Source organism: Rhincodon typus, chromosome 1, assembly GCF_021869965.1.
Source record: "Rhincodon typus isolate 14 chromosome 1, sRhiTyp1.1, whole genome shotgun sequence".
In the NCBI taxonomy this organism is placed as follows: domain Eukaryota; kingdom Metazoa; phylum Chordata; class Chondrichthyes; order Orectolobiformes; family Rhincodontidae; genus Rhincodon; species Rhincodon typus.
The window spans coordinates 47,409,195-47,429,747 of record NC_063332.1 but is presented as its reverse complement, the minus strand read 5'-3'; the positions used below and the strand labels follow the sequence as shown (position 1 = coordinate 47,429,747).

Here is a 20,553-nt window from a genome sequence, read left to right as displayed (position 1 = left end):
GGCACTCCACGAAGCATGCTATTAATAAACACATTGAACTCAACCCCATATACATTCCACTACGGACGAAACCTGGAAGTGAGGCAATCCATCGCAACGGACCCCAGAGTTTAAAAACCAGGCGGGAAAACACACCAACGCTTCATCAGAGGCTGCACGGAGGATGTTACCAGCACGGTAACGAAACGTCTGTGGAACAATAAATCAGCTCAGCGAGCCAACCAACCTCAAATGTTAATTGGGTTAACCAGGCCAACAGTACAGTCCACAACTTCAAAATTTACAGATGACAAGTTGTCACTAAAGAAAATATGCAGTGGGTGAAATGTGTAGGTGATATTTAGAAAATCAGAAAGATGATATTTCAGGATGGAGGAAGAGCAGATAGAGTAAATGACAAGAAAGCCAAGGTATATCAATCTCCTTATTGGAGAATGGATGTTCTGGCTTCGCAGGCAAAGCAACCGATGTTTACCAGACTAACTGCTGGGATGGCACGTTTGACATACAAAGGGAGACTAGATCGTTTTGGACTACACTTATTGGAGTTTAGAAGAGTGAAGGTTGGGGCGGGGGGGGGCGGTGCGGCAGAGGGATGGGGTGGTAGTGGCAATCATTTAGAAAGCTATAAAATTTTAATAGGATTAGGCAAGGTAAACACAGGAAGCATGTTCCTAATCACTGGGCAGTCCTGAACCATGGGCACAGTTTGAGGATGCAGTGTAGGTCATTGTGGACTGACAGGAGGAGGAATTTCTTCACCCAAAGAGTGGTGAACCCTGTGGAATTCTCTGCCACAGGAAGTGGTTGAGGCCAAAACATTGAATGTTTTCAAAAAGGTGTTAGATAAAGTTCTTAGGGATAAAGGGATCAAAAGGTACGGGGAGAAAGCAGAAACAGGATACTGAGTTGGATGATTAGCGATAATCATACTGAATGGTGGACAATGCTCAAAGGACTGAATGGCCTACTCCTGGTCTTATTTTCTATGCTAATGTAAATATATAATATTACCCATGTGGTTATGGAGAAGCCTGATGTTTGCCTATCTTCCATGGGGGGCCACCAAACTGGGTGGATACCAGAGGCAGCAGGACGAGGCCCTATATGGGCATTCATTGCTTGATGAGTGCATTGACATGACGTTTGATACAAAGACAATGTACAGGACAAGGTAATAAGATGGATAGACAAGACAGAATTATAGGAAATGTACATTGATGAGGGGTTGATTTTTACTTGACATTGAAAATAAAAGGTTAATGTACACAGATCTATTAGCATTTGTATGTTCCAATTCTCATCTAGGAGAGCACATTTCAAATAGATCACATTAAAAGCATAGCTCAATGAAAGGTGATAAATTTTAAAACAACAGTAGGAACCTGGATTGTCTGCATAAACAGGCCCTAGTGTCAAGTATGTAGTGGACTTTCTTAGTCACTCTCAAAGAAGTAAAATAAAGTTGAAAAATGCACAAAATCCAAGCCATAGTGGAAACTTGACTTTATTAACCAAATAAATTGTAAAATAAAAACATAAGTAGCCATCATAAGTACTGGAAAGTTGGTATTCATCAACTGTTATTAGAAGCATGTTGTATCAAAATAAAGTGTATTTAAAGGCAATGGAGCATAAGTAACAAGTTATATTTGCAGGAATAATGTGAACAAGGCAAATTCTGCAAAATAGAAATAGACTTGGTATTTGAAGAATCCTAGAGAGGCCTAAAATGTGCTTGCAGGAACCGTGGAAGCATAATGCACAACTGCCTAAAATTCCCATTAATGCAGAATGTAATCTTAATTACAAAAACACAGTCTCTAACTGGAAAGATGCACACCATTAAGTGCATACAGTTACTTATGTCATTGCAATTAAGAAGTTCACTTACTTAAAACAACACAAATACAAGCACTTGAATGTAATGTGCCAAAACAAGAGAATGTGAAGGCTTATGCAAGAGGAGACCAAGAACACAAAGCGAGATGAATGAAAGCAATTAAAAGATTGAAGGAACATCTTCACTTTTTTTGTCAAACTGCTAAATATGCCCCATTGAGCTTGCAGTTCAAGGTTTTAAGTTGTTAAATGTTATTGTCTGGTATTAAATCAGTTATAGGGAACACCTACAAATATCTTCAAAACAGAATAAATTTTTGGAGCACAAAAGTTTGAACTTCGAACTCTTTTAATGGAAAGATATTCGAATCTTTACTGGAAACAAAGCAATCCTAAACAAGTACTAACACAAGTACTGTCTGATTGTAAGGCACCCTGCCGAAATACTGTCTTATTCATGTACATCTGGTTAAAAAATAGAAAGTAACATTAACTTCCCCCAAAACACAGTATTTCCGACCCAATTTAAGGCAATATTACTATTATAGGGAGTATTTTTCCATTATGGAATTTTAACGATATGTATCACCTAGTCACTGTGGAGTTTAGAATTCATGAATGTGACTTACTGTTCCGGTTGTCCCACTTATTAACTCCCCGTTTGCATTAGCTTTAAACCATTCACTATTGGGACACACGACTCTTCTGCAACATCTTTGGAATAATCAAATATACCTTCTGACTCCATATACTTAAAAAAGATATCATACATAGGCTTTACAGCAAATTTGCATCAATACTGCAACCAAACATTGCATTTTTCATACCAGTGCTGATGCACATGTATATACTAATCGTTCTAGTCTGTGCTCAAGAGCAGATATAACATGTTAAACATGATTGAACACGTGCAGAACGATCATTTTGAGGATACAGAAAAAACATAGCAAGTGAATCGCCTATTGCACTGTTAGCATACAGATTGCGAAATTACAAAGGAACTTATTGCATGAACATTTTAAAAAGAATCTGGCCACACGTTCATTTATCTGGATCAGATCTTTAGCTGTAGATGCCTGGCCGAGATTAGCTGTTAGCTGTTTTAGTAGATTGCAGTTAATTTTCCTCTTTGTCATAAAGTTCTGAAGGAAGGAATTTATATTGCTGCTGCCGAATTTGTGCTAGTTTCTTGCGGGCATCTTCAAGTTCTCTCTCTTTTCGCAGCATTTCTTCCTGGGCTGCAATAATCTGTTCAAGAAACAGACAAATATAATTCCTAGTAACACATCATAGTTACTTCCCATATAGATGCAATTTTTAATTACTCATTCTCAGGAGATGGATATTCTCTGGCAAGGATGCATTGACTGTCCATTTCTCCTCGACAATGCAATGACAACATGCTCACTGCGAGGTCGTTGTTGAGGACAATTAAGAGAGAGTCAACCATGCTGGTGTGACAATGGAACCATATCTAGGCTCAATTGGAAAAGCACAACAGACTTCTTTTCCTAAAGGACAGTGATGAACCAGTTGGATTTTTAATATAGCCTGACTGCTTATTTGTTACTTTGTATTTGTAAAGTTATTGAAGAGAATTCAAATTCTTGAACCTTCATGATAGAATCTGAATGAATGGCCCTTGATTTGCTGGTCCAGTAGCAATACTACTGCCCACCTTAGTTTATTCACTCACCTGCGCAATACCACCGACCATCTTACTCTTGACCACAACATTCTCCTCTTCTTGCTCATTGAACGCTGCAGCCTTCTGTGCAGCCTTCACCAGGTTGTCAGATGCTCTCTTCACAGCATTACCTGCAGTCTACAAAAAAAAGAAATGGTGCAGACTAAGAGTCAAAATGAAAACGCTAGCACAACATTGTTTACATGTTGGGGCAACATTGGGAGGGCTTCTGCCTAATGGAGTTCCACAATAAAGCTTTATTCCTGAACAATAATTGTAATTAGCTGAAATAAACTGGCAATAAAATTATTGGTAATGTAAAATTATAAAAATATTATCCTGTAAAGTCAGATTCTAAAAGCAACTGTCAAAACATAAGCATTAAGTGAACATACTTTAGAAGCAGTAGACCATTCAGCCCTTCAAGCCTGCTCTGACATTAGTGATTATGCCTGATCCAATTAACTTCAAATCCACATTCCCACCTATGCCCCTTAAAGACAAGCAAGGACTTGAAAGGTGAAGTATATTCAAGGCTGAGATAGACAGATTTTTAACCAGTCAGGTGATTATGGATTTAATTTTAGGAGCAAAGGCAGGAAAGTGGAGTTGAGGATCATCAGATCAGCCATGATCTGATTGAATGGTGGAGCAGACTCAATGGACTAAATGGCCTACTTCTGCTCTTGTGTCTTACAGGTTTATCATGAGTAGCTAAATTAACTCATAGCATTGTAGTAAATGAATAGTAGCTTTCCAAAGCTACCTGGGATTTGACATGAAGAACTGAAATTTTCCAAGTGCTTGACAGCATTGAGAGATTTTGGCTAATGATGGAATTTGAAAAACAATTGCATGTTGGGACATCCTGAAGTTCTTGGCCTTCCTCTCCTGAGACTGACTAATTGTAGAACATGCTCTTACACTTTGTTGTTGTACCATTCTCTCAAATGGCCTTCATTCAAGTGACGACTTATCAAACAGTAATCAGAATGATGCCAACAAACCATTTTAAAAAGGGTTAAAAATGCAGTAACAACAGTCACTGATCAGAAACTAACCAGTCCCTAGCCCAGGGACATTGAGGTTAATTTAGTACATCCTTCCACCATTAATGTTGAGAGTCCATAACAGAACATAGACCAGATATCAAACTGGACCTTTCCGGTCTGAATGATTCAGTTCCATGCAATGTACTGTGCAATACAACATTTCTGTCATGAAAAGACACTGTTAAAATTGAGCAGACAGTTCTATGTATTGCTTTACCATTTCCAAAGTTAAAAAGTAGGGCATTTCAAAAGCAAAATACCCATAAGGCCAAACACCAAAGAAAATATTTCTCACTTGACTAATTCATTGAAAAGATTGATTAAATATTTCAGGAGCAAAATAATTGGAAAATATAAAAAAGCATGAAAAAAGACAAAATTAAATAATAATGATATGGAATTATCTGGATTACTTAAATGTTGAAAAAATCTGATTAAAATGAAAGCCAAAAGTTTATCAAAGGAAATCTACTTGAGTATATTCAGAGAAAAGTCAAGTCAAAAGTTCCATTTATAAAAGACAAATAAACAAGTTAGTGTGGCCACCAACATTTGGTTAAGTGAACAATAATTGATGTATTTTCTAAATATTTAAGATATCTATTTAATTCTATTCTATTTGAATGGAGTTGAACCAAAAAGTTTCTGCTACTAAGTGATGAAGTTTTTCCACAATTTCAGATGACACGTGCCATCATACTCTGTTGAAATCCTGAACAATCTGTTTTTCCTTTGCAACACATTAGTTCTCACTTCTATCTAAAAGTTTCAAGTTTGGTGTCCTCCTTTTTGGAACAACATAGAACAGTATAGGACAGGACAGGAACAGGCCCTTCAGCCCAACATATCTGTGTCAACCATGATGTCATTCTAAACTAATCCAATCTGCCTGTACATGGTCCGTATCCCTCTATCCCTTGCCTGTTAAATGTGTTTGGCTATTCTTGCACTGTCTTTTTTTCTACAAGGCAGAAGTGACTGCATTTCTCCAAAGTTATCCCTGTAGCTCCCAGTGATATCCTTAACACAAATTAGACTCTGTTCTGATTTTTGAAAGCGGGTTCTAATTTAGTAAACTAATATTCAAAATCATGTTACAACAAAATGATTTCTCTCATACAGTAATTATGGCCATATCCAAATGCTGTGACTCATTTGCAGAAGTGAACAATCTTTTGATTTTGTTCCTCCATTATTGGATCCGCAGTGATTAACTATATCTGCTCCATAAGCAATGCAATAGAACACAGAACAGTACAGCACAGTACAGGCCCTTCGGCCCACAATGTTGTGCCGACCTATTATCCTACTAAGATCAAACTACTCTGCATACCCTACATTTTACTATCCTCCATGTGCCTATCCAAGAGTCGCGTAAAAGTCTCTGAAATATCTGACTCCACTACCACTGCCGGCAGCGCATTCCACACGCCCACCACTGAGTGAAGAACCTACCTCTGACATCTCCCCTATACCTTCCTCGATTATTCTCTATATAGAATGAGTCTCTGCTCATCCTTCATGAGGAGAGAGAAGGAGGGAGAAGAAAATGTGCATACATTTATGTGCCCCAATTGCATTAGCAGGCATGGTTTTTTTTTAAAACTTCGTCTTGCATAAATACAATTCAGTACACATTATATACCTGGAGTCTCCTCATGGCTTCTGAATCCTGATCAGCTTTCACTTTGCAGGCCACTAATAGCTGAGCTGTGGATGCTGCCACCTGTTTGGCTGAAGAGATCAGCTTCTCCTCACTGGCGTGACCCTGAACTGCTGCATTGGCCGCTTCACACAAACCACTTGTAGCAGCAGCAACCCTTCGAGCCTGCAAGAACAAGAATTTTACTTAGCTTGCAGTCTGAAACAGAAACTGTAATTTGCGTAATTTGCCCTAAATCAAACATTTATTTTAATTTTTAAAAATATTTACAGCAACAAAATTCAATATTGCCTCGGTTTTCAAAAATTATACAGAGTCAGGTCACCTAAGAATTCATGTTCAAGTTGTTTTTGTTTGGAATTGGAGGAGACAGTATTATATTGTACTCACTGCTGAAATGAGGCCTTGGGACCACTGGCCATCATCCACTGCATTTGCTGGTACAGCTCCAACCTATGGTGGAAAAGAAACACTTTGAAGATTTTAAAAATCAGCCTGGTTGGACATGTTGTGACATAACTCTGTGGAAGGTTCTACTTGAAGCCAGAGCTTTGGCAGGACACTAGCACTGTGCCATAAGAGCCCTAACACTTCCTTCAACATTTGCCATCAAATTGCTTTTATTTAATCATCTTACAATAAAATAACTTATTCAGGTGAGCACATTTAAAAGTAAACTTGGTGAAAACTAATACCCTTTCTAAACAAAGGGGGAGGAATAGAAAGTAAGTTAGCAACTAGTCTTTTTACAATAGCTAAAATAGTTTATTGAATCTAAAACAGATCTGGAGTGGGTTGGTCCTAATGCTAGCGTTTAAACTATTTTACACATTACTATATTGACACAAAATTACCATGGTCTTATACAGAGAATACTTTATGTACTTTCCTGAAAAAAAAACTACTTGGGATTTAAATAAAAAGGTGCCTCCCATTTTTTAAATTTCAATCTTATGCTGATACTTTTTTTGTTCACAGGCATTGTCAAATTGACTTGGAAGCAGGCACTAATGCATTGAGGAAAATTTGTAAAATAACGTGACAAAGAGTTACTTCTTACCTTGCCTTGAGCCACAAGCTCTCTCTGAGCAGCAGATGCAGCTTTCACGAGGGCACTGGTTGCTGCTGCAATTGACTTGGCCGCCTCCAGGATCTGTTCTTCAAAGTTGAGACTTTCATCTGCTTGCTGTTGGACAAAAAAAAAAGTTACAAGATTAAATGTGAACGGAAAATATTGAAAAGCTACTATACTAATTGGCAGTAAATTGGCATACATCAAAACTCAAACAAACAGACTGACTATGAATTCAAGGGTAGCTGCGGAATTTACTACATTAATGCCAATATGTAATCTAAAGTCATGAGTAGATTGCATTCTACTGTATACTACAAACTTGTTCGATACAGAGCGGAGTAGAAAATATTAAATGAAAAATAAATTATGTAGGTTCTCTAATAAACAAATTAAGAAACACTTAAAATGCTGTAAAGTCAAGAAACTGTACAAATATGTTTGATATATAGTTGAGTTTTAGTTAACAACCTAATATAGCAAACATATCAGACAGTCTCTTGTAACAGTATTTGCATAATGAAGGTTTTGGTCACACAATATTGATTATACTATATACATATTTGTTGTTAAAATAATCTACTATGCAGAAATTGTATCTGGAGTTACTCTAAAGTCAGAACTGTACATCAGAATTCATATAAATTAAGCTAAAAAGCTTCTGTAATATCAAGGTCATGAGAATTACAGGCTTGAATAGTTTGAATGAGATCAATTTCGATTGCTGAGCAGTTGATCTGCTGCATTGTCAGTACATTCCTATCTCTTCAGAAGTTTTTGAATTCTTGGTTATAAAGATCCTCAGGTCCACTGCAAATGTGCAAGTATCAATAGCAAATATAAAAGGTTATCTGGCTATAGGGAACATCAGAGTTAGGTCCAGTCCAGTACTCCCCTAACAGCTGTGCACCTACTTGCAGTTCTCTCACTGGATAAAGATCACTATGTCAAGGTCAACTCCAGCAGGCTTGGTACAACCTCAGCTGAAGTCCACTAACTCAAAAGATTGTGAATCAAACTCCATTTATACAGCTCAACTTCTCATTGAATAAATTCATTAAGATCAGCAGGAAGACCCAACATAGTGACTTTGAAACAAAATTACTAGGAAAATCTCTTTACTGAAATAACATACTATTCCATGTAGCAGTAAATCGCTGACTAGATCAATAAGCCCAGGAGAAAAATATAATACATTTTTTGTGTCATTCTGTTGGGTTTTTTTTCACCTTGGGTTTAGCTCTTGGTTTCAGCTGTTCAAGTTTCTTGGCAGCTGCCTCAATAGCTGCAGCAGCTCTCAGCAACTCATTCTCAGCAATAACTGTTGGATCTTCAGGATTCACCCATTCTGTGCCTAAAGAATGTGAGGGAAAAAATGATCAACCGAGAGCATTTTCTTGAACCATTTTCTTGTAATGTTTGCCATGCTCAATAGTCTCCTTTATACTTATGTGCATAGTCTGACTGGCCTGAATAACAGTTCTCCAAGAAAATACAATGGCCATTTAAGATAATACCTGCCATACTTCGTAATACTACCTGACATTGACCAGCTTTGGCAGCAGCATTCAAAGTAGCATGGAACTACGGTCCCAGAAACAAGGGTGATCTGCATTACTAGACATTAGTGAAGGTCTGTTAGCCAGAAATGAAAGTCAAGATCATAACTCAACTTCTATCCAGTTACGCTCCTGGGGAAAAAAGGTGACCATTTTTGACAATGCACATTGGTTTAAGAGGATAATTATCCTGGTCTGCACTCTTTGCTTCCCAACCTGTTACCGAGCACGGATCACATCATAAAGTGCAGCAAGTGCTCAAGTTAACCTATATATACACATGACTCAAGGCTTTTATTTTTACCATTTGCAAAAATCTGGAGCATAAAATAGAAGCCATTATTATTTTTGACAGTTTTTGTCCGAGAAAGTTCACCCAATTTATTAATTTGAAAATAAATATAACAATTGAAAGTAATAATTTAATAATCAACCCAAATGATTATAGCATCAATGAAAGGGCATTTTCATCGCCTTTAAAAGATTAGAAAAACTAAGTAGAACATAATTGCTAGATTGTAAGTGGTTAATATGAATCATAGAAAACTCAGTACAGAACTGCCACAATCCACAACTAAAGCAAACTCTGCAGCACATTAAGATTATCTACTTCAGCACATATTTTCCTCCAGCATTTTGTGGCTACAATAGGTTCACTGAAAAATTCCATATAAAGTCAGTCAGACATGTAGATCTCTAAAATGACGACATCATTACAAATTGTAAGCAGACATATCTTGGAAAGCTATTCACAAGCTATCAAACTATCAGCCTTAAAATTTATCACATTAATTCAGCACAAAAGAATTTCTGGTGTATAAATTTCCTTCCTATGTTTTGAACTACTGCACAACTGTATGATGTTAATTTTGTCACTTTGAAGTGTACCCAACCCAATTCCTTCACTTTGCCAAAATGAATGCCTGATGTACAAGTCGAAATTGAGTTCAAATTAATGACAGACTGTTTTATTTATTTACTTGTTCAAATATAAATGTAACTGCAACAATGAAAGATTTCCTGAACAGAGGATTATCTAATCAACTCAAACAAAAACTCTATAGTAGCTTAATTTCATTTGAACCTCCCAGTCATTTAAACAAAAAAAAGTGCTGATCTAGCAGCACTTGTGGAAAGAGAAAGAGTTAACGTCTAGAGTTCAAGATGACTCTTCTTTGCAACTTGAAGATGATTGCCAGCAGTTGCAGTATTTTGCTTTTATTAGCATTCAGTTCAATACTAGTAAGTTTAATCAATTATCTAATTACTCCCTTTTCTTCACCTCAGTTTTCTGATATCAGAAATTTTTATTTCTATTTGTATTTATTCTTCTTCCTGCAACCGTCCTTGATCTCTTCGCTCATTAAATTATTTTATTTTCTTTCCCTTGTCCAATTGGCTCTGCCAACAGGGAAATACCAGAAACAAACAGGTACTTGGCAGAGATAATTGGGAGACTGGTTACATTGATCAGGAATGGCTGGTAATTCTTCTCTTGTCCTTTTTCTTCTCACAAAACATTTTCTGGCCCAGAGACAGAAATTGTGTGGGGGGGGGGGGGGGGGGGTCGGAGGGGCAAGTGGCATCAGCACACTGGCTAAGATGAACTTAATTTGACATGAAAATGTTTCAATATGGAATATTTTTGGTCTTCAGTGAGCAGTACTACACAATGTAACATAAGAATTCGGAACTGGAATAGGCCATTCAGTCCATCAAGCCTGCTCTACCATTCAATAAGATCATGGTTGATCAGATCACAGCCTCAACTCTATTTATCTGTCTGCCTTCCCATCATGCTTAAAAGCTTAATAACATACCTGCCATGAAAGTTGTTCCTTCTGTCCTTAACAGTGAAATGTAAGTACAGCTAAAAAGTTGGGCAGTTACTCATGAGAATTATCTTCTAGGAGACTCGGGTATGAACTTTAGAACCCAACATGACCCAATATTAGATTTGATCCCTGGCCTTACTTGAGGCTATTTTTGTTTTTCTGCAAAAGGTGCTTTTCTTCATACATGTCAATAATGAGACCTGGAACTCCAAGACTTAACTTAAGGGCAAAACACTTCCTTACCTTTCATGGCCTCTGCAGCCTGGATGAGCTCTGTGACAGAACCAGCCACACGTTTTGAATATGTTGCCAGCTGCTGTTTGAGATCTGTCGATGGCTTTTGAAGAATCTAGAAAGGAGGCCAAAAATACTGAATGAAAGAGGAAAAGTAATTTAGAAATAAATGTCAAGTTAGCTCAACATCTATTGTTGGGAAAGTGTTAGAATCAATTATCAAGGAAGCAATATCAGGACATTTGGAAAGTCAAAACGCTATCTATCAGAGCCAGCATGGTTTTATGAAAGGCAAATTGTGTTTGACCAATTTGTTAGAGTTCTTCGAAGATGTAACAAGCAAAGTGAATAACAGGGATTCTATAAATGTAATATATCTGGACTTCCGGAAGGTGTTTGATAAGGTGCCACACAAAAGGTTGGATCATATGGGATTAGGGGTAATTTATTAGTTTGGATAGGTGACTGGCTGATGGACAGAAGACAAAGTTGGATAAATGTTTTTTTTTCTGGATGACAAAGTAGTAACAAGTGAGGTGCCATAGGGGTCAGTCCTTGGATGCTCAGCTATTTACAATCTACATTAATGACTTGGATATAGGGATAGAAGGCTCTATAGCCAAATTTGTGGGTGAGAAAAATAGGCAGGACAGTAAATAGCAATGAGAAAATAAGAACTTTACAAATGGATATAGATAGGTTAGGAGAGTGGGCCAAAATGTGGCAGATGGCGTTTAATGTGGATAAATGTGAGGTCATGCATTTTGGTCGGAAAAATGGGAAGGTGACCTATTATCTAAATGGGAGGGACTTCGGGGCATGCAGTGCAGAGGGATCTGAGTATCCTTGTTCATGAGTCACAGAAGACTAATCTGCAGGTACAGCAGAAAATTAAAAAAAGCAAATGGAATGTTGGCTTTTACAGTTAAAGGAATAGAGTATAAGAGTAAGGAAGTATTGTTGCAACTATACAAAGCATTGGTGAGACTGCACCTGGAGTTTTGTGCACAGTTTTGGTCCTCTCATTTGTGGAAGGATATGGTGGCACCGGAGACAGTTCAGAGGAGGTTCACCAGATTGAACCCAGAGATGAGGGGCTTATCACATGGCGAGAGATTGAACAGTTTAGGCTTATACTCTCTGAAATTTAGAAAAACGAGGGGAGATCAAATTGAAGTATTCGAGATGATAAAAGACGTGGAGCAGATGCTCCCATCTGTGGGGCATTCTAAGATAAGAGGTCATAGACTTAGGATAAGGGGTAGCAAATCTAGAACAGCATTGAGGAGAAACTACTCCCAAAGGGTGGTGAATCTTTGGAGTTTGCTATCCCAAAGTGCGGTGAATGCTGGGACAGTGAGTAAATTTAAGGAGGAATTAGACAGATTTTTAAATTGGTAATCGGTTGAAGGGTTACGGGGAGAAGGCAGGAAAATGGGGGTGAGGAGCATATCAGCCATGATTGAATGGAAGAGCAGACTTGATGGGCTGAATGGCCTAATTCTGCCCTATTTTTGTGAATTTATATAATAAGCTAAACAATATATATCACACACTGTCACTCATGTTTACTCTAGACATTAGCTTCTAATTTCATCTGGTCGTTATCACAAATCTCCTTTCCCTTTTCAACTTTTGACAGGCTGACAACACCAAATTAGCAACTTTACTGTTTTAAGTACTTTCAAATATATCAAGTGGAGCTGAAGAAAGACTACACAAGTTTGAGAGGAAGGATCATGATGGCTGTACAATCACCTAGAAATTGCTCGGCAGAGCACCCATTTGGTCTTTAAGGGTCTGTGCAGATACCTGAGGGGTTAAGATGGAAGACCGGGATTGCACAGATTTCCAGACAGAATTACACCACCTGCCTCATTGTAAAAGAACAAACATGTCATATTCTTCAACCGTGCCTGAAGATTATCTATTGATCTAATGGTTTGCCAAGGCAGTAAGTGCCTCCTTGGGCTGAACTCAGGTAAGTCAGCCCTAGGGATCACCAACAAACAATGGTAAATATCATCTTGCTGAATGTAGACAGCAAGTGCTACTCGTAATTTCACGTTTAACCGTTCTCTTGATCACCATTGCAACGGACCCCTAAGGTAATGGGATAGCTTTCTCCCTAACTGCAAATGTTCTCTTCCGCATGGCAACTAACTGACACTAGTTGCATTAAAAAAAATGTTCCTTCCTGCAGTACTTTTCTTAAGTAGCCAGTTGAAGTAAAGAACTCAGTGAATGATGGAAGTCGCCCAATAATTCTACAATTTCAATTTCACAAGATTATGATCCATATTTCCCAATTATTGTCTTTGTTAAATAGAAGCCACAAAAGTAGGGTTGCAGATCAGCTCAATGTAACCGAGTGGAGGAACAAGGCTTGAGGGGCTAAGTGGTCTATTCCTATTCTTAGAAAATAACAATAAGTCTCTCAGACTGGGTATATGGTAGAAACTGCAACATATTGCACATACAGAACATGCAATTGGCTAGAGATCAGAACACAAACATGCTGCAAAATATCTCAGCCCCTCCATAAACCAATGCAGCTTATGTCAGTCCAAAGAAAAACACAAATGGATGTGCTTATAAATACAAGCAAACGTGTAGGGGGGAGAAAGGAGAGCAATCATTTCTCTACGGACACAAAGAGCTAATTCATGGGAGTTAAATTATATGCTCACGTCATATTAGCTGCTTCTTCGAAATAAGTTCTCATTTGGGCAGCACAGTGGCTAGCACCGCTGCCTCACAGCGCCAGTGACCCGGGTTCGATTCCACCCTCAGACAACTGTCTATGGAGTTTGCACATTCTCCCCGTGTCTACGTGGTTTTCCTCTGGGTGCTCCAGTTTCCTCCCACAGTCCAAAGATGTGCAGGCTGGGCGGATTGGCCATGATAAATTGCCCATAGTGTTCAGGGATGTTTAGATTAGGTGGGTTACAGGGGGATGGGTCTGGGTGGGATGCTTTGAGGGTCAGTGTGAACTTGTTGGGCCAAAGGGCCTGTTTCCACACTGTAGGAATTCTATGAAACTATGAATTCCAGAATCAAAACCTTAAATTGGCTAATGACAGCATTCTCTCACTTCTACAAAAACTCAGTCATGGCTATAGCAAGTACCACATGCACCTGTTGTACATCTGAAAATATGTTTAGTAGGAAGGTAAACAAATCAAATATTCCCTAGAGCAAAATGTTATTGCAAATGAACGAACTGGCAATAATCATTTGTTCTTTTCTGTTCAACTATTTTGTCATTGAACTCCCTGTCCTCAGTGTAGCTCATATCGGGTCTGCCACCATTATGTAGCCTGTTTCATCAAGGCATCATGCTGTGTGAGATCATTAGTTTTCAAAGTGGTAAGTAGGGCCCAGGTTAGAACTTTTATAACACCAATAGAGCGTGGTTATAGCAACCATGAATCTGCACATATTTGGCAACACTGGAAGTCTGCTGTTTCATAGAGCTACAGCTGCTGTGATGAACTGTCTGTAAGAAGGATTCATTCCATATTATTTAAGTTCTCTATATTTGGACAAACCCATGCATAACATTCAAACTCAGCCAGGCTATTTACTGGTGCAATGACGTAGGGTACTCACCGGCTTTGAAATAAAGTGAAGGAATAAGTATGAAATGCAGGAGGAAAAGAGACAGAAGTAATTCAACAAAAACAAAATAGGACAAAGCAACAAAATGTCAGAAGAGAACTCTTCTAAACAGACAAATCAGGAGATTTCAGGTTTCATTTCAAAAACATGTTCAAAATTACAATGAACAGAGCCGGGGGAATGAGTGGCCTCAACTCCTCACACCCTGCTTCCTGTAAAGACTCCATTCCATTCTCCCAGTTCCTCCGTCTCCGCCACACATGTTCTAATGAGGCCAACTTTGACAGGGAAGCCTCCGAAATGTCCACTTTCTTCTTCAACCGAGGATTCCCCAGCTCCGTCGTTTACAGGGCCTTCAGCCGGGTCCAACCCAACTTCCACACTTCTGCCCTCACCCCTTCTCCTTCCTCCCACAACTGCGATAGGGTTCCCCTTGTCCTTATCTATCATCCTACCAGCATTCACATCCAGAAGATCATCAGTTGCCATTTCCACCACGCTCAGCAAGAGGCCACCACTAGACCCACACTCCCCTCCCCTCGCTTGTCTGCCTTCTGTAGGGACTGCTCCCTCCGGGACACCCTGGTCCACTCTTCGTTCACTCCCAACACTACCCCCAGAGCTCCAGGGCACCTTCCCTGTGACCACTGAAGCTGTAACAGCTGCCCATTTACCTCCTCCCTCCTCAGTATCCAAGCACCCAAACATAGCTTCCAGGTGAAGCAGCACTTTACCTGCACTTCCCACTATCAAGTCTACTGCATTTGCTGCTCACAATGTGTTCTCTACTATATTGGGGAGACAAAATGTAGACTGGGTGACCACTTCCCAGAACATCTACGTTCTGCCTGCAAAAAAAAAAGACCCTGAGCTTCCAGTTGCCGGCCACTTTAACACATCACCCTGTTCCCTGGTCAACATCCGTCTCTGTCTTGCTGCAGTGTTCCAGTGAAACTCAACACAAGCTATAAGAACAACACCTCATTTTCCATTTGGGGACCCTGTAGTCCTCTAGACTCAATATAGAGGTCAATAGTTTTAGCACCTAAACTCTCCTATGTTCTAGCCCCCAACCCCACACACCGGGCCTTGTTATCGCATAGTCTGCCATTGCACACTACCTGTTGTTAGCCACTAACAGTCTCTATTAACAGCTATTTACTTTCCCAGCCAGAACGTTATCCAACTCTTTCGTCTGAGCAACTGTCTTCTCTCTATTTGGGCTCTATCCCCACCTATCCTTTACTCCTTATCCCCACCCCCACCCTATCTTCTGCATATAAACCGGCATTTTCCTAGCTACAATCAGTTCTGTGGAAGGGTCACCAGACCCGAAACGTTAACTCTGGTTTCTGTTCACAGATGCTGCCAGACCTGCTGAGCTTTTCCAGCAATTTCTGTTTTTGTCTCGACTCCACTGGGTTGGGGCACAGCCAAAATTAGACAGAGTCCCACTCCTGCTGTTTCCCAGCAAATGTTGAAAGTTGCTGAAGACCAGATTGAGCTCAGCTGTGATTAACATACAGTCAAATTACCAGTTAGTAACCACTGTCTACACTTAGGGATGGGCAGTTGAATCCAGCAGAGTGACCAATAACCACCAATCCAAATGATATTTACTGTGTTCATCTAGCTCTACACTTTGTTATCTCAGATTCTCCAGCATCGGCAGTTCCTACTATCTCAGAATCCAAACGATCATTACCTTCAACTGAGGTGGAGGGGACAAGTGGAGGAATAAGGAAGGGAGAAGAAAACAAATCAAACAGATATTAAAGTCAAGGCTGCGGAAAAGCTGCAGGAAATTTTCAGAATTACACCAGGGATGACAAACTTCAATTTTAGACAGAAATAGGAATGATTCTTCTCAGATAGTTAAGGGGAGATTTCAGAGTTGCTGAAAACTATGGAGCGGTTTCTATAGAGCAAACAAAAAGAAAGTATTCTAGTGATAACATCATCTAAACCAGAGGATGCAAATTTAAGGAAATCAGCAAAAGAATCAGAAGGATGAAGAGACTTACTTGTACACAGGGACTTCTTATAATCTGAAATGCATTGCCTCAGAGTGCTAGGAGTAGTAGTAATTTTAAGAAAGGAATCAGAAATATTTGCAAAAGAAATAATTACTATACAAATGCAGAATGCAATTAACTGAACAGCTCTTTCAAAGAGCTGACACCAGACACTGAATAGCATCCTTTAATGTTGTACAATTCTATGAAAAAGCCTTCAAGAAAAAAAAATTATACCTTGAATTTTTGATACTTTCACAAACAGAATAGAACAATCTGATGAATAAAAAGGTTTGGTCACTCATTTAATTGCAAGTTAGACATTTATAACAGAATATACATTTAATGATTACTTACAACAAGAACATGTTCCAATAGAGCCAGGTACCCTTCAGAACATTCTTTGCCAAAACGAAGAGCTCTGGTCTGAACATCACTGGACACTTCTGGGTGATAGGCTGCTTGCTGTAAAAAAATGAAATAATAAGGGTTATTAATTACCTGGCTTTGTTCTGACAGAAGCCTTTCATGGGCTCCTCATTTTCAGTTTTCGCAAGCACCACTGCCCACAAAATTTATTTTACTCTGACATGAAAAAAAAAATCAGTATTATGGCAAATGGGCCTAGGTTAGTTTGGGAAACTTGGTCAGCATGGATGCGTTGGACTAAAGGGTCTGTTTTCATGCTGTATGACTCTATGACCCAAAGTAGATTAGAAACATTTGCATCCATTCTGTTTGACTGGTTGGTTTTAAATTCATTCCCAATTATTAAAAGATGATAGGGTACATAATGCGATTGGCACCTGCTATAGCACCTGCAAAACCTTTACTATCTAAAAGGACAAAGGCAGCACATACATGGGAACACCACCACCCTCAAGTTCCTCTCCAAGCCACTCACCGTCCCAACTTAGAACTATATCACTGTTCTTTCAGTGTCACTGTGTCACAATCATGGAACTCCTTCTCTAAGGGCATTGTGGGTGTACCTAAACCCCAAGGTTCAAGGTGGTGGTTCACGATCATCTTCTCAAAGGCAATTAGGGATGGATAGCAAATGCTCATGCTCACGTCAGGAATAAATGAAAATAAAGAAACACTGAATTGCATTTACGTTGATGAGAAGCAACACCTTCAAGTTTAATGGTTGCAGGTAAAAGATAAGAACAGGACAAAATGTTACCAGGCTGAAAAAACAATTGGTTTCATACTCAATCAAGTTGGTAGAAAAATTAAAACAAAAGTTGCTTAGAAATAATTCTTAACATAAGAGTTTTGAAAATAAAGAATCTCATGCATTTATGAAAGAGCAATTACCTTTATTTTACTTCCATCTTGGATTTTTCACCTACTTGATTCTAGGTAAGTGATGGGTGTCAATTTCGTCATCTCAATCCTTCCTCTAACTGATCAAATTGCAGAACTAAAATATTTTCATCACCAATTTCAATGCTGCTTAACAATAACCCAACACAAACCCATCTGTATTGGGGAAAACCAATAAAGGTGATATATTGTTTTGTCTACTGTTACAATTCTAAGGTTAAAATGGTTGTATGTTGGCACTGTGTTAATTTAAGGTAGAATGAAAAGAATCAGGTCATCTGTTCTGACAGCAAGGCTGGGTGGTTTAATTGTTGGTGATTAAAGCAGTCAAGATTGTTTTTCCAGGAAGGAGGTAGATATATTTACACTTGGACACAATGGCAGCAGTCTTTTAACAATGGCTAGACTGTAAGTCCCAGAAAAGCATTGAGAATGTTGAATTCTAAGCAGTTACGCAGTTATGCTTTAAACCGTCCATTTAATTCCAAGATAAAAGAGAGTCGGGTTCTAAAGGATAGTGAATCAAATTTCTACTTGGGTATAATGTTAATGTGATTCGCATTGCCACAGAGATGGACTCTAAGAGGAGGTTTTCCCTTTACTGGATGTCTCAAACTCTTAGACAAAGAGCCTGCCGGGATCCAAGAGACAGAAGCAACAAAGCGAGGCCTAAACTTTCTAAGCTTCATTGCAAGGGAATGCTGGTAGCACTTAGATTGAGAATACCAAATCTGTGAGGAGTTGAAACGACACTGAAAGATTTGTCTAGCTTGTGTTAGAGGGAGAATCACCAAGAAATCTCCCCACAATGAATTACAAATCTGAAATTAGAAGTTACCAGGCTGAGAAAGGAAAGGAACAGAATCATTTTGGGTCCTGTTTGGGAAAATTGAATAACTACTTAAGGGACAGGGTTAAGTATGCCCACAATGTGGGTTTTCTGGTTGTGTTGCAAGTGAAACAGGTAATTTCCATCCTGTAGTTTAAAGTACAGGTTGCCTACAAAAAGTATGTTTGGTCAGTAGTGCTTAGAGTCTTTTGCATGATGTGCAAAACCTTGAGTAGTTTCCTAGCCTTCTGCTCCAGTGATAATTATGAGCATGTACCTTGGACTTCATCACAAAATAGCCAGGATCTTTATTTCGGACAAACTGAAAGACAACCAATTCGAGGAAACTCTAGTGAAGGTCAAGAAATCTACATTCTAATCTACAATATGTTTTTATAGAAATTGGACAGCTCCCAAGGGCTGTCAGGTCACCTTAACCTGATATCTTCTCCCACTGTTTGCAAAGAATCTACTTAAAAAAACCTAAGATATTTTCACACCAATCTTTCCTTTATAAATAGCAAGAATACTTTACTGAAAAGCAAGCCCTGTTTAAGGATTAAAGCTGCATCCTTTATCCAGTTATTTGTCACGTAAGATGAACGAGTAGTTCGCAGCTGATGCTTGGCTTATTAGATACCTTACAAGAATGAAGCATCTCTGCAATAGCTTTGCGGCTAAGATTGGCAGTGGCAATAACATCCTCTTGACGACAGGAGTTTCCTGCGGCCACAGCTTTAGCTGTTGCAATGGTAATTCCTTTGGTCATCCGGATAAATTCTTCAGGTGTAGAAGTTTTAGGTGGTGGATCTGCTGAGGAAAACACCTAAAGGAATAAAAGGAGTTTAGTGAACAAGTTGAAAAAGATTTGCAATGCTTTTATTTCACCCATTGTTCATTGGCATGCATGAAATAACTATCAGTTTTAAAAATATCTGGAATCTGCAACATGTTTAAAGAATATAGAGAAGTTAGATCTCTTTACAACCTTTAAGGTATTCCTTTTAAGACAGGTGTAAGTTTCTTCTCCAATTAAAAAAACACGACTGACAGAGTCAACAACCAAAGACAAGCAAATTTTTCAGAGGCAGTGGACTATCCACTACTCTTAGTATTTCTGTGCAAGTATTGATCAGCTATTCAGGCGGCTTAGTGTGGTGCATACGGTAATGTAAATGTAGCATTTCCACTTAATCCCGTAGGCTGGAGTCCTAACCTACCTCTAAACTATGTGAAATATCCTTAATCTAATTTAGGAGACTCGGAACAGGAGTAAGCCATTCAGTCCGTTTAGTAGACTTCACCATTCAGTTAGATCATAGCCAATCATTTACCCTAATATTGCTTTCCTTTCTTCTGCACATCCATATTTTTCCATGTCATTAGTTGCCACACATCAATCGATGCCTGTTTTGAACAAACTCAACAATTGACCTTCCGTTGTTCTCTGGGATAGAGAATTCCACTAAGATTCACACAGTGAAAAATATCCTTCTCATCTCAGTCTTAGATGGCCTACCCCCAACTAATTTTGAGATTATCTCCCTGGTTCTAAACTCAGTAGTTAGGGGAAAACATTCTTTCTACAGCCACCCTTTAAGAATTTTGTATGTTTCAAGGAGATCACCTCTCATTCTTAGAAATTTGAGAAAATACAGACCTATCTTCCTCAATCTCTGCACATAAGACAATCCCACCAGCTCACAGCAGAGATGGGCAAAGAAAATGTAACGGAGCAAAAAAATTAGTTCAGTCAACCTAACAACATTGGGTGTATGCATTATTCTGTTATCTGTAGCAACTAACCAACACATT

The 20,553-nt window shown here is 38.8% G+C and overlaps 1 protein-coding gene across 1 annotated transcript in view; it reads right to left on the bottom strand.

Annotated features, from left to right (window-relative positions):
* Nucleotides 1-1,491: 1,491 nt before the first annotated feature.
* The window catches only part of LOC109915675 (talin-1), a 116,283-nt gene continuing 97,221 nt past the window's right edge, over nt 1,492-20,553 (bottom strand). Inside the window, exons 28-36 of the mRNA XM_048616649.1 lie at nt 19,379-19,564; nt 16,938-17,045; nt 10,954-11,059; nt 8,546-8,670; nt 7,305-7,430; nt 6,635-6,697; nt 6,227-6,409; nt 3,539-3,667; nt 1,492-3,090 (exon numbers count right to left, since the gene is read on the bottom strand). Of these exons, the coding sequence (XP_048472606.1) occupies nt 2,959-3,090; nt 3,539-3,667; nt 6,227-6,409; nt 6,635-6,697; nt 7,305-7,430; nt 8,546-8,670; nt 10,954-11,059; nt 16,938-17,045; nt 19,379-19,564 (1,158 nt within the window). The 3' untranslated portion in view covers nt 1,492-2,958. The remainder of the gene's footprint in view (nt 3,091-3,538; nt 3,668-6,226; nt 6,410-6,634; nt 6,698-7,304; nt 7,431-8,545; nt 8,671-10,953; nt 11,060-16,937; nt 17,046-19,378; nt 19,565-20,553) is intronic.